This window comes from Cetorhinus maximus, chromosome 22 (assembly GCF_964194155.1).
Source record: "Cetorhinus maximus chromosome 22, sCetMax3.hap1.1, whole genome shotgun sequence".
Lineage (NCBI taxonomy): Eukaryota > Metazoa > Chordata > Chondrichthyes > Lamniformes > Cetorhinidae > Cetorhinus > Cetorhinus maximus.
Window position 1 is genome coordinate 55285986 of NC_135900.1, and position 13528 is coordinate 55299513.

The window sequence follows — 13528 nt, forward strand, 5'->3', positions numbered from 1 at the left end:
CACCGGCTTTGGCATAATAGGCTGAATGGTGTCCTCTGTGCTATTTGATAGAAGAATGATTGTCCTTAGATAAAAGTGACTCATCAGAAACGAACATACGAATTAGGGACAGCAGTAAGCCCCTCGGCCCCTTGAGCCTGCTCCGCCATTCAATAAGATAATGGTTGATCTGAATGTAACCTCAACCCCAGGTTCTTGCCTACCCCCGATAATCTTTCACCTCGTTAATCAAGAATCGATCTAGCTCTGCCTTTAAAATATTCTATGATTTTGCTTTCACCACCTTTTGAGCAAGAGAGAGTTCCAAAGACTCACGACCCTCAGAAAAAGTTTCTCATCTGTATCTTAAATGAGGGACCCATTATTTTTAACAGTGACCCTTAGTTCTAGATTCTCCCACAAGAAGAAACATCTTCTCCACATCCACCGTCAAGACCCCCCAGGATCCTAAAGGTTTCAATCAAGTCACCTCTTATTCTTCTAAACTCCAGTGGATACAAGCCTAGCCTGTCCAATCTTCCCTCATAAGACAACCTGCTCCCATTCCTGGTATTAGTCCAGTAAACCTTCTCTGAACTGCTCCTAACGCATTTACAGCTTTCCTTAAGTAAGGAGACCAGTACTGTACAAAGTACTCCAGTTGTGTTCTCACCAGTACCCTGTACAACTGAAGCATAACCTCCCTACTTTTGTGATCAGTTTCCTTCACAATAAACGATAACATTCTATTAGCTTTCCTAATCACTTGCTATACCTGCATACTAGCTTTTGTAATTCATGCACTAGGACACCCAGATCCCTCAATCTCAAGGTCTGCAACCTCTCACTATTTAAATAAGCTTCTTTTTTATTCTTCCTGCCAAAATGGACAATTTCACATTTGCCCACATTATACTCCATTTGCCAGATGCCCACTCACTTAACCTATGTTAAGTCCTCTTCCCAAATTTACTTTTCTACCTATTTTTGTGTTGTCCGTAAATTTAGCAATCATACCTTCAGTTCCTTCATCCAAGTCATTTATGTAAATTGTAAAAAGTTGAGGCCCCAGCACTGGTCCCTGTGGTACACCACTTGTCACATCCTGCCAACCTGAAAAAGACCCTTTTACGCCTGGTCTCCGTTTCCTGTTAGCTAGCCAATCTTCTATCCATGTCAATATGTTACCCCTACACCACGAGCTTTTATTTTCCACAATAATCTTTGATGTGGCACTTTATCAAATTCCCTCTGGAAATCTAAGTACATCTCCTTTATCCACAGCACATGAGAATCCTTCAAAGGACTCCAATAAATTGGTTAAACATGAATTCTCTCACAAAACCTTGAATTTTTCTAAGAGTCCTGCTATAACATCTTTAATAATAGCTTCTAATATTTTCCCTATGACAGATGATAGGCCAACTGGCCTGTAGTTTCCTGCTTTCTGTCTCCCTCTCTTTTTGAAAAAAGGAGTTACATTTGCTATTTTCTAATCTAATGGAACCTCCCCTGAATCTAGGGAATTTTGCAAAATTATAACCAACACATCAACTATCCCGCTAGCCACTTCTTTCAAGACCTTAGCGTGAAGTCCATCCGGACCTGTGAATGTGTCAGACCGCAGCCCCAACAATTTCCTCAGTGCCACTTCCCTGGTGATTGCAATTTTCCTGAGTTTCTCCCTCTTTCATTCCCTGATTTGCAGCTATTTCTGGGATATTACTTGTGTCCTCTATAGTGAAGGCCGACACAAAATACCTGTTTAATTAATCTGCCATCACCCTACTTTCCGTTATCAATTGACGGTAGAAGATTACTTGATCCACTACTTTAGAAATTTTGCATCAGCACATTTTATTCAATTAGTGAATTGCAAGTCAGAGTGCTATTTCAGAAATTCAGGCATTTTAAAATCCAGTTTGGAATTTACCTTCTTAACAACACTGAGCTTATCAGGTGCATGGTCGAACAATGTATCAAATGCATCCCGCTCTGAAATAATAAATGAGAATGCAATTGAGTTATTCTAACAGCAATTTAGAAACTTCAGTCCAATTTCCTCAATATTTATTCCTTCTCTGGGGTACAGATGCAGCACTGGCACCAATTTTAAAATTTAGTTGCTCTGCATAGTCCATTTATTCCAGGTCCCTTCAATTTTTATTTTGTGCGCCTGCGAACACGCATTATTTATTGAAGGAGGTCTTTTAGACTGTTGCATGGCTGTGCATCCACGCAGCTTGGCAGAAATTGCTGGGTACCCTCTGGTATCTCATCCAAATGTCATTATTCATGATCTTGAGCGAGAGCCAGAAGCAGAGTTCAATCTTTCTTCACCTGGCAACCTGTGCATTTTTCACAAGGGTTGTTGCAGAGTGACCAGGAGCTGAAACTCTCAACTTACCCCCTTCCTAACCCAGGGAAATCAAGCCAATTTTAAAAACCTTTCGTGGGCTCAGATAAATGTAACTCACCTCTCAAGATAAGAAGTCAAACCTGGAACCTCCTTGCCTGTATGGCTCCTAGGTGGAGAATTAACCTCCGTGCAAGTGAGGGAATTGTTATGAATCAGAGATTTTGAACCACAAAAGATTGGATGAGCAACCCATTATTGTAACACACAGCAATTTCCTGATCTGAACTGTACCATCAGGAGGAAGTGCAGAGCGAAGACTGCATATAAGATGCAAATGAAACAAAATTGGCTGGTAAGTCAATTTGGGCATGTTCTCATTTAATGATGTTCATGCTGGTGCAACAGTGGCACTGGGGACAGTATAGCAGTAGGCTAGATAATTACCCTCCAAGGAATACATGATCATCTCATCCAGTACAACAAAGTTTCATTCATTCCTTACAGAAATAGAAGAAATCATATCAGCTCCAGACATCACTGCAGGAGTTCTTCACATAGTGTCCTAGGTCCAACCATCTTCAGCTGTTTTATCAATGACCTTCCCTCCATAAGGTCAGAAGCGGGAATGTTCATTTACGATTGCAATGTTCAGTACCATTCGCAACTCGGATACTGAAGCAGTCTGTGCTAATATGCAGCAAGATTTGGACAACGTTCTGACTTCAGCTGATAAATAGCAAGTAACAATTGTGCTACACAAGTGCCAGGCAATGACCATCTCCAACAAAAGAGAATCTAACCATCTCCCCATGATATTCAACAGCGTTAGCATCACCGAAGCCCCCACTAACAACATCCTTGGGTGCAGGGGAGGGGGTTCCATTGACTAGAAATTGAACTGGGCCAGCCACATAAATACTGTGGCTACAAGAGCAGGTCACAGGCTGGGGATTCTTGTGGCGAGTAATTCACCTCCCAACTCCTCAAAGCATGCCCACAACTACAAGGCACAAATCAGGAGTGTGATGGAATACTCCCCATTAGCTTGAATGAGCGCAGCTCAAACAATACTCAAGAAACTCAACACCATCCAGGACAAAGCAGCCTACTTGATTGGTACCCCATTCACCACCTTAAACATTCACTCCCCCCACCACTGGCACATAGTAGCATCAGTGTACGCAATCGCAAGATACACAATTTGTCAAGGTACCTTCCAAACCCACAACCTCTACCATCTAGAAGGACAAAGGCAGCAGATGCATGAGAACATCACCACCTGTAAATTCCCTTCCAAGTCACTCACCATCCTGACTTGGAACTATATCGTTGTTCCTTCACTGTCACTAGGTCAAAATCCTGGAAAACTCTCTCTAATAGCACTATGGATGTACCTACATCACATGGACTGCAAGAAGGCAGCTCCTTTTCAAGGACATTTAGGGATGGGCAACAAATGCTGGCCGAGCCAGCAATGCTCCCATCCCAAGAATGATTAAACAAAAAGTAACTTTGGCCCTTTAAAAAAAGGAATTGAGGACTTACATGTTTTTGAAAAAAATTGTAATTTCTAGTTATAAAATTTCTAAGATGTCATATTGGTATGCTGTAATCATGTAAATAAAATAACTCTAGCATTGGAAGACTGTGAAGGACTTCACATCAATTTGGCTGCCATTTTTCTCCCAGGGCTAACAACTCATACTGGGGTATATTTGCACAGGTACCAGCTGATATCTCATCCAAGTAGCTCTTTTGGCGCAAATCTAGACAGTGACCATAAAAGCTAAGGAGGAGGAGAGCATTGTAATTGAACCTGCTTCTGTCATCCCCCCCAAGCCCACATACATGCAGTTTCCAGCAGAGGTCACTAAGTAGCAATCAGGAATGGGAACTCTAGTGGAGGGCTGCTTTGGACAACTGCTGTGATGACACTGCTGGCTGCCCCAAACGAAATCAAATAATTCAGCACAGAGCAGGAATTAAAGCCGAGGCCACCGTGGTCCATCCAGCTCAGTACCACAAAAACTATTACATTTCCCCCACTGTGTCATTAGGAGAGTTTCCTTTGGATCAGTGAATATGCTGGCAGCTATGTCACATTATAGTCTAGCTTGCATTCAGCTTGTGGTACTTTCTTTAAAAATGGTCTATGCATGATTAAACTATGTAACTAGGTTTTGGTAGCACCATACAATATCTCTATGAAACATCTCTAGTCAGGCTTGTTCCTGTAGCAAGATATGCACTTTTTAAAAAAGAAATCCCACCTTTCATCAAAGTGAGGATTCTGCATGTAGTTCTTTGATTGTTATTGAATATCTTGTTTCAAACCCCAGCAATAAAAGGAATGCCTTTCTAATAGGGATACAATACCATCATGCACTAAAAATCAACATAATAAAACAAAACTATTTGGTGCTTTCTAAGTTTTGTTGCAAAGACTCAATTTATTTAGCTCTTTACTTACCGAATCTCCCCAACATCATCCTGTAATACAGAATACAACAGACCAGTCAAGAATTGGAACCAAATAAACATAAAGTTAGGTTATCTCTCATTCATACTAGAATTCTGGTCAACTTTTAAACATTCTTGAATATGACAGAGCTAATACATCTAATTTTATAGTATTTGGCAAACATTGTATTATTTAGAAAATAAATGACAATTAGGGGAATAGGTCCCGTTGTAACACAATATGAGTTTAGATGGGATCAATTAACCTCAGAACCAGGCTAGAGTTGTTCTCACAGCCATCCTAACTCTTGGGATAGATTATATTTAAGAAATGTTTTGTTTGCTTTTCCTTCCTATGTTTTTTCACATCACGTGACAGGGAAAGGGGCATATTAATCAGGGATACTGAAGTTTTTCTGTGAAAATGATACGCAGGAAGTAGATTCTTATTTTAGCGCACCTACATATGAAAAGGCAATGTTGCACATCCATATTCATATCTTGGCCATCTATTGTTCATATAATAGTTATTCCCATCACTTCCAGATCCCACATTTCAATCCAATCCAGATTGATGGGATATTTTTCTCACTTCAATGGCTTCAAGTGCAGTTAGTTCAACTTCTCATAAGCACAGGCTCACAGATCATATCTGAATATTGGATGACAGTTTCAGTGAAGCAATACGGATTGCTGGTGAAGAAATTGGAAATGTCACACAAGCAATGCAGATGTTTATATTTGAAACAGCTCTAATCTGTATCAGACAAGATGTACCTAACCTGGGGGTGCGCTATAGTTCAAGTTATTGAAATGATCAGCATGTGTCCTACAAATTTGCTTCAGTGAGATTTGGCCATTTCATACAGAACATGGGAGTCCACTCATTAGCAGCATATAGTGCTCGTCTGAAGTTGGGCAGTCTGGATCGGCTATCAGGCCAATTCAACATGTCAGTCCTTGTTTACATAAATGCAGTCACTTCAGCACACGTGCAGGTCATCCATATAGCTAACATCACAGAGTGGCTGTGGAGGGAAGGATACCCCAAAACAGAAAATCTTCATTAGCTAGATTTCTTAACTGGTGAAGTTTATCTTTACAATGATGCCTTCTGAAGAAGGTCAGCCAGTGAAGGTGGAGGGGGGTAGATAGTCGTCCTTCAAACAAAAGGGAGACCATTCACACCAAAGTCAAAGGAAATGTTTCCAAGACAATCTCGAAGTCTCTGTGAAGGTCTGCTTTATTAACCTCAATACATGGGAAGCAGATGCCCAACCATGACCAAAATGGTGATTCATCATCAAAAATGGTGTCAAGTCCTTCAAATCAACAAGAGCGGCCACTGAGAGAGAACGGTGTCAGAGACACAGTGAGGTAGCGGTTTGAGACAACAGTCTGGCACCAATTCTACCAGCCAACAGCCAATATTCTCACTGTGGGGGAGTCCATAAGGCTAAGCTAGGGCTCACAAACCACCTGCAAACCCACAGCCAACACTGACATCTCATTTCCACAAGAAAGAATCAGCCTCAACACGAGAGATTGCTGATAGATAGGAGAAAAATATATGGCCTTAAAAAAGATACAGATGAGAAAAGTTCTCTTGCCTTATTGTTAACATGAGAACTTAAAACAAGATAGCTTGCAACAATCAAGCTGGGCTTTCCAATTTGGCCATTAATCTGTTAACAGAGGTCAACATGTTCACAGGCTCTCTACCGAGGTCATAACTGCTTAAAAACTTTACCAACTTTACTGGAAAAAGGCGACAGCGTTAAGAATTAGGGACTACTGACCCATCAGGGAGTGGGTGTCTATTGTTGCAGGCATTTTGAGCCTGCATATTTGATGCTGGTGTTGACTTGACAGGCCATTCAGTGTACCTGGTAAATACCGGAGCCTTTTCCCAGCTTTTCAATTCCGTTATTGCCACAAAATTTATACAGACAATGGCAAATAAAGAATTCCACAGGATTCAATCTTTCATTTAAATGATTTGTATATTTGTTGTCTGATTTTGCTTCTATTTTTATTTCTTAATAAACCTGTTTAGCAATTTTAGCCTGAGATATACAATCTATGTTATCTGTCCCACAGAGGGGGTCAGAGCAACTATTTCCAATGAACATATCAACAAATTGCTCATACAGAGTTCACTACCTTCCAGATTACTTCTTATGTAAGATCATGGCAATTTGCACTGCAAATACTGAGAGCACCCAAATCCCCTTAAAATGTTCTTTCACCAGTTTTGGCATGGTTTCAACAATACAAAATGAGCCTAATTTTTAAACAAATTCAACTTCTGGAGGTAATAGTTCAGCTTGATTTTTTTTCCCCTAACTAGTCTGTGCTTGATTTAGATTTGGGACAAATGGTAAAATTCAACTTACTCTGTTGTGCTGGTGAACTCTTCTGTAACATGTGACGTCTGAAGTATGCCCTCCCGCTTCTGGAGCACAGTTAAAAAATTACAAAGTCAACTAACCAGAAGCAAAATCAACTTAACCTTTTTAAAAAGATGTCACCTGTCTGCAGTTTGTAATAAAATTAACAACACAATTATACAATTGCAGTACAAAGTAGCGGAGAAGGTAAATTTTCCTTCTGTAAATTAAAATGTTCCAGTGTTGTACCTATTTCCATTTACCACTATAACAAGGTCTTAAAGCTATGTTATCCAGAAAATTATCAAGGCCCTATCACCAGTCTATGTTGATTTAGGTTATCATAGCCAGGGAATTCAGGTGAGGAATTAGGGTTCTTACAATTGGCCTTAGCATTCTGGGCTGGAAGTGGAAAAAAATAGCCAGAGTGCCCAATTCCACTGTCCAGCAAGACCTGCTGGGAGTACTGGGCAAAGGCAAAGTTGAGTTCAAATTTGGCGTCTTCAGTGTCAAATTGCTTCATAAAGCTTATTGTCTTGCCTCATTGAAGAATGACACTGGTCTGAAGTACCTGAGGGCACCCAAGGATGTGCACCAACAGGGGTCAACAATTTGAGGTGAAGAAATAGCAGAAAGAGAAGGGGTTGAGAGTTGATCATTATTAACCTCTGCCATAGGGCACCAAAAATCCTGCACCTTTATTTTATTGCACTGCATATGTTCCTTGAGATTGAATGACCAGGGGCTGCAGTGGGAAACATTATTGAAGTCTAAAATGATAAAAACATAGGTTTAGATTTTGCCTTCTTGAATAAATTTTCCCGGCTCAAGCCCATAAAGTGTGCTTATTAAGTCCTTGTGAAACTTTTGAACTTTATAAACTGTGGATGTACACAATAGAAGCAAACTGTAAACAGCAGATGAAAGCACAACTCAAATGTTTTAACATAATAGGCCATAACTCCCTTGGAGTGGTAATCAGCGCCGGACTGCCACTCCGTGCCCAATTACTGACTCTAAATTTCTCCTGTGCCTGTCTCGCCCAACATTTCAATTCAGGGGAGGCAGTGGCGTAGTGGTATTGTCACTGATTAGTATTCCAGAGACTGAGGGTAATGCTCTGGGGGACCTGGGTTAAAATCCCATCACAGCAGATGGTGAAATTTGAATTAAATGGCTGATGACGGCCGTGAAACCATTGCCAGTTGTCTTAAAAACCCATCTGGGTTTACCTGGTCTGGCCTACATGTGACTGGCCTACATGTCACTCAATGTGGTTGACTCTTAAATGCCCTCTGAACAAGGGCAATTAGGGATGGGCAATAAAGGCTGGCCTAGACAGTGACGCCCACATCCCATGAACGAATAAAACAAAAGGCCGGGAGAGATCCAGGCAGTGCAGCTGTCCTCGAGGCACAGCTTCGCAATCCAGCAGAGCCTTTTTTATGGACCTTGGGGGAGTGGGGTTCCAGTCTTGGTCTTTACAATAGTTACCCAAAAATTGGAAGAGGTTTTAATTCTAACTTTTTCTGGGTGTAACACAGCCGGAACCATCCGATTTAAATCGCATTTCCTGATCGTTCCCAGCACAGGGCAAATGCCGCGCAAACTCTTGCCTGTGAAGTTCTGAAAGAGATTACACTGTGCATCTTTAGGGTATCCCTCAATCCAATGCTGGGGAGCCCAGAAGTTACAGCCCAAATTTCCAGACTTCAACATAACAGCCCCATCTGATACATTGTTCAATCCAATTTTATAACACTTTACCGTTTCTTCTACTGTCACCATTTTCAGTTTTAGCATCATTAACATTTAAAAACTAGCAATTATGCTATATGCCATTTCTAGTTTGCTATCTTATACGCAACCAAAGTTATTTATTTAAAGTTGCACCCTGCACCTAGATTAATGGTTAAAAATAAATTAAATCTTCCTACAACCAGATTTGGGGTTAACCGATGTTTCGTTTTATTTCCTTCCCTTTTTCCAAAGTCAATACTTAGAAATTTCTTCTGAATTTCCAAGAACAGAGGTAGTTTTTGCTCCAGACCTCATCTGCAATATAGCAGTTAGTCAGCATGATGTTAGTCTCACCAGTCTATTTGATGTGGCCTGTACCAAACCTGGTCTGCACGATTTTATTTCTGAAGAGTAGCTTTCATGTTTTTCCCCATGTAGTGGTGGTGGGTGGGGGAAGGAGAGGGAGAGAGACACTTATCAACTCGCAAAACACTAATTTTTCAATAACCAGCGACATAAAATTTCTAACTGACTTTTGTTTCTTACATTATACACCCAATCCTCCTCTTCTAATTACAACAGAATTTAACAAAGGAAGTATAATAAAAAAACACAGCCTATGAATATACCTTTGCGACAGAGGACAAGAGACCAAATATCTGGTAAAAACTAGATTTGAATTTGGGCCTGAAGAGATTAAATCACTATCACTATTGTTTTATTTTTCAAGCATATTGTATTGTTATTCAGGGCCAGGAAGAAGCAGACTCCATCTCCCACAGTGACTGCTGCTTGCTGGCAGGACCCCCATCACCTGCCAGCAGGTTTCCTAACACCTGGCCAGAAGACCACAACCGACAATCAATAGGATTGTCAGCTTCAGCTTGATCCCCTACCTACAAAACAAAGTATCTCTGGTGGATTTGCAGATCTGAACAAGTACAATAAAGGCTGCAGCCAGAACTTTAACTTTTTTCCCCCTTATTCGTTCATGGGATGTGGGCGTCGCTGGCTAGGCCACCATTTATTGTCCATCCCTAACTGCCCTCGTTCAGAGGGCATTTTAGAGTCAACCACATTGCTGTGGGTCTGGAATCACATGTAGGTCAGACCAGGTAAGGATAGCAGATTTCCTTCCCTAAAGGACATTAGTGAACCAGGTGGGTTTTTATAACAATCAGCAATGGTTTCATGGTCATCATTAGACTTTTAATTCCAGATTTTTATTGAAATCAAATTTCACCATCTGCAGTGGTTGGGTTCTAACCCAGGCCCCCAGAGCATTACCCCAGATCTCTGGAATACTAAAACAAAAGTAAAAATACCTGGAAAAACTCAGCAGGTCTGGCAGCATCTGCGGAGAGGAATAGTTAACGTTTCGAGTCCGTATGACTCCTCAACAGAACTAAGTAAAAATAGAAGAGAGGTGAAATATAAGCTGGTTTGGGGAGGGGGGGGGGGGTGGTAAAGAGCTGGATAGAGGGTGGAGATAACCAAAAGATGTCATAGTCAAAAGGACAAAGAGGTGTTGAAGGTGGTGATATTATCTAAGGAATGTGCTAATTAAGGGTAAAAAGCTGGACAAGCAAGGTACAGATAGCCCCCTAAGAACCTTATATGTTTCAATAAGGCCCACCAAACACATCTTCCCTTCACCCCCCCTGGCGGCATTCCGCAGGGATCATTCCCTCCGTGACACCCTGGTCCACTCCTCCATCACTCCCTACACCTCAACCCCCATGGCACCTTACCATGCAACCGCAGAAGGAGCAACACCTGCCCCTTTACTTCCCCTCTCCTCACCGTCCAAGGGCCCAAACACTCCTTTCAAGTGAAGCAGCATTTCACTTGCACTTCCCTCAATTTAGTCTACTGCATTCATTGCTCCCAATGCGGGTTCCTCTACCAAACGCAGACTGGGTGACCGCTTTGCAGAACACCTTCGGTCTGTCCGCAAGCATGATCCAGACCTCCCTGTCGCTTGCCATTTCAACACTCCACCCTGCTCTCATGCCCACATGTCTGTCCTTGGCCTGCTGCATTGTTCCAGTGAAGCTCAACGCAAACTGGAGGAACAGCACCTCATCTTCCAACTAGGCACTTTACAGCCTTCCGGACTGAATATTGAGTTCAACAATTTTAGATCATGAACTCTCTCCTCCATCCCCACCCCCTTTCCGAACCCCCCCTTTTTTCTCCAATAATTTATATAGAATTTTCTTTTCCCACCTATTTCCATTATTTTTAAATGTATTTCCATCCATTGTTTTATCTCTTTTAGCCTATTTTGATTCCTTCACTCCACCCCACCCCCACCACGGCTATCTGTACCTTGCTTGTCCTGCTTTCTACCCTTAATTAGCACATTCCTTAGATAATATCACCTATATTCTATTTTAACTTAGTTCTGTTGAAGAGTCATACGGACTCGAAACGTTAACTGTGTTCCTCTCCGCAGATGCTGCCAGATCTGCTGAGTTTTTCCAGGTATTTTTATTTTTGTTTTGGATTTCCAGCATCCGCAGTTTTTTGTTTTTATCTCTGGAATACTAGTCCATTGACAAAACTACTATGCCATCACCTTGCCTGGGTAACTGGGAAAATACCTAAAGGAAACTATTCCTTAAAAGAGATTAAATACAATTTTAAAATAAAACAAGACTCAGATTACAAAAAGAAGAAAGGCCAACCAATAACAAAGAATAACTGCAAAAAGAAAAAGAGCTATGAAGTAGTGGAGATGGATGAATGGGCATACAATCCTACTCGCAAGCTTCCCCTCGGCATAGTGCAAAGCAGGGACTGGAGAAAAGAAGATACATGTCAGAAAATTTACAAACACAGTAAATTGATCAGATTGCTTTCTTCAAACAGATTATGGGCAGTTTTAAGGTTGTCCTTTTCCTCAGACTCTGTTGACCAAAGACATACACAGCTTTATGGTTAGACACAATGCGAATCATTCCTTAAGCTTTTCTAGGAAGTGAGATGCATGATTGGAAGCAAACTGACAGAGCATATTTCAGAAGCAAAATACTGCAGATGCTGGAAAGCTGAAATTAAAATAGAAAAAGCTAGAAATACTCAGGTCTGACAGCATTTGTGGAGCAAGGAAAAGAGTTAACATTTCAGATCAATGAACTTTCATCAGAACTGGGAAAAGTTAGAAATATAACACTTGCCAAACAATCAGCACCTCTCTCACTGTATAAATTGTTGTTTTCCCTTTTTATTGGTATTCTTGAAAGTATTCTGTTGAAGTGCAAGATGTAAAGCTTCGACATGTCTCTTTATTCAGCAATAATAGGTTATAAGCAAGGCAAATGGGGAAAAGGTGGAAAGTAGTAAAAAAGGTTTGTGATGGGGTCGAAAACAGGAGAGATTAAATGACAAAAGATTGGTGGTAGAGAACCAAAGGGAGAGATATTAGGTCAAGTATAAAAACAAAAAATGTGTCTAGAGGAGGTGTGAACGGCAGACTGATGAACAGTTACTGTCCCGAGAGCAAAAACAAGGGGAAAATGAGACTATAAACTGCAAAGAAAAAAGGAAATAATGGGGGCAGAGATTACAGTCCGAAATTGTTGTACTCCGTTTTTAGCCCAGTAGCTGTGAAGAGCCTAATCGAAAGATGACGTCCTGCTCCTCAAGCTTACACTGAACTTCTTTAGAACATGGCACAAGCCCAAGGACAGAAGTCAGCATGAGAGCAACCTGGAAAATTAAAAAATTATCAGGGTCATGCTTGCAGACTAAACAGGTGTGATTGCAAAGCAGTTCAGAGTGAAAGCAGGAAACAATACTGGTATAGTCATCAAATATGCTGGAAAAAGAGGTGAGGGAGGGGGCATGAGTAGGACTGAAACAAGGAATGTTCCACATTACTCTCAATTTAGATATCTACTCAATAATGGCTAACCACGTTCCCTCTGTTACACCATATAACAATGTTTCTAAGGGATACTTACAATCTCAGGTTTATTTCCTATTATCAGCATATGGACTGCTGTAGAAATTTAAATTCTTTCAATCTCAACTGAAGAAATTATAATGACTCCTGGAAAATTCCCCAGTTTTGAGAGGCATTTCTTACAGACATCTTTCTCCATTTTCCACAACAATTGTTCGATATCACAGAATGCAAACTTAAATTAAGCAGCCACGTGAATGACTTCAAGAATCTATACTTACTAAATTGTCTCCAAAGAATGATGGTTCACTTACCCGTACAACCACCACCTGCACGGAGACATGGTCTGGCAATCTGATGGGTGCTCGGAAATGCATGGCTAAAGCCACAAGAAGGTGAAGAATAGCCACCATGTTTTTTGTGTGGATCGCTAAAAAGTAAATAAATTTATCAAAACACCACCCAGCTAACAGTTTTCAAGGGTTCTATATCACAACTTCTGTGCAATCATTTAAATTTTTCTTACATGTTACATCGAGTACACAGCACAGAAACAGGCCATTTGGCCCAACTGGTCTATGCTGGTGTTTATGCTCCAGGTGAGCCTTCTCCCGCCCTATCGGCAATCCAACCATTCCTCTCTCCCTTGCGGGCTTATCTAGCTTCCCATTAAATGCATCCATGCTATTT

The 13528-nt window shown here is 41.0% G+C and overlaps 1 protein-coding gene across 2 annotated transcripts in view; it reads right to left on the reverse strand.

Moving 5' to 3' along the window:
• Positions 1-13528, reverse strand: part of parvb (parvin, beta) — a 70536-nt gene that overhangs the window by 11953 nt on the left and 45055 nt on the right. For both annotated transcript variants that reach the window (XM_078568352.1, XM_078568353.1), the window contains exons 6-9: positions 13153-13268; positions 7195-7253; positions 4809-4828; positions 1913-1974 (exon numbers count right to left, since the gene is read on the reverse strand). In XM_078568352.1, coding sequence (XP_078424478.1) covers positions 1913-1974; positions 4809-4828; positions 7195-7253; positions 13153-13268 — 257 coding nt within the window. The remainder of the gene's footprint in view (positions 1-1912; positions 1975-4808; positions 4829-7194; positions 7254-13152; positions 13269-13528) is intronic.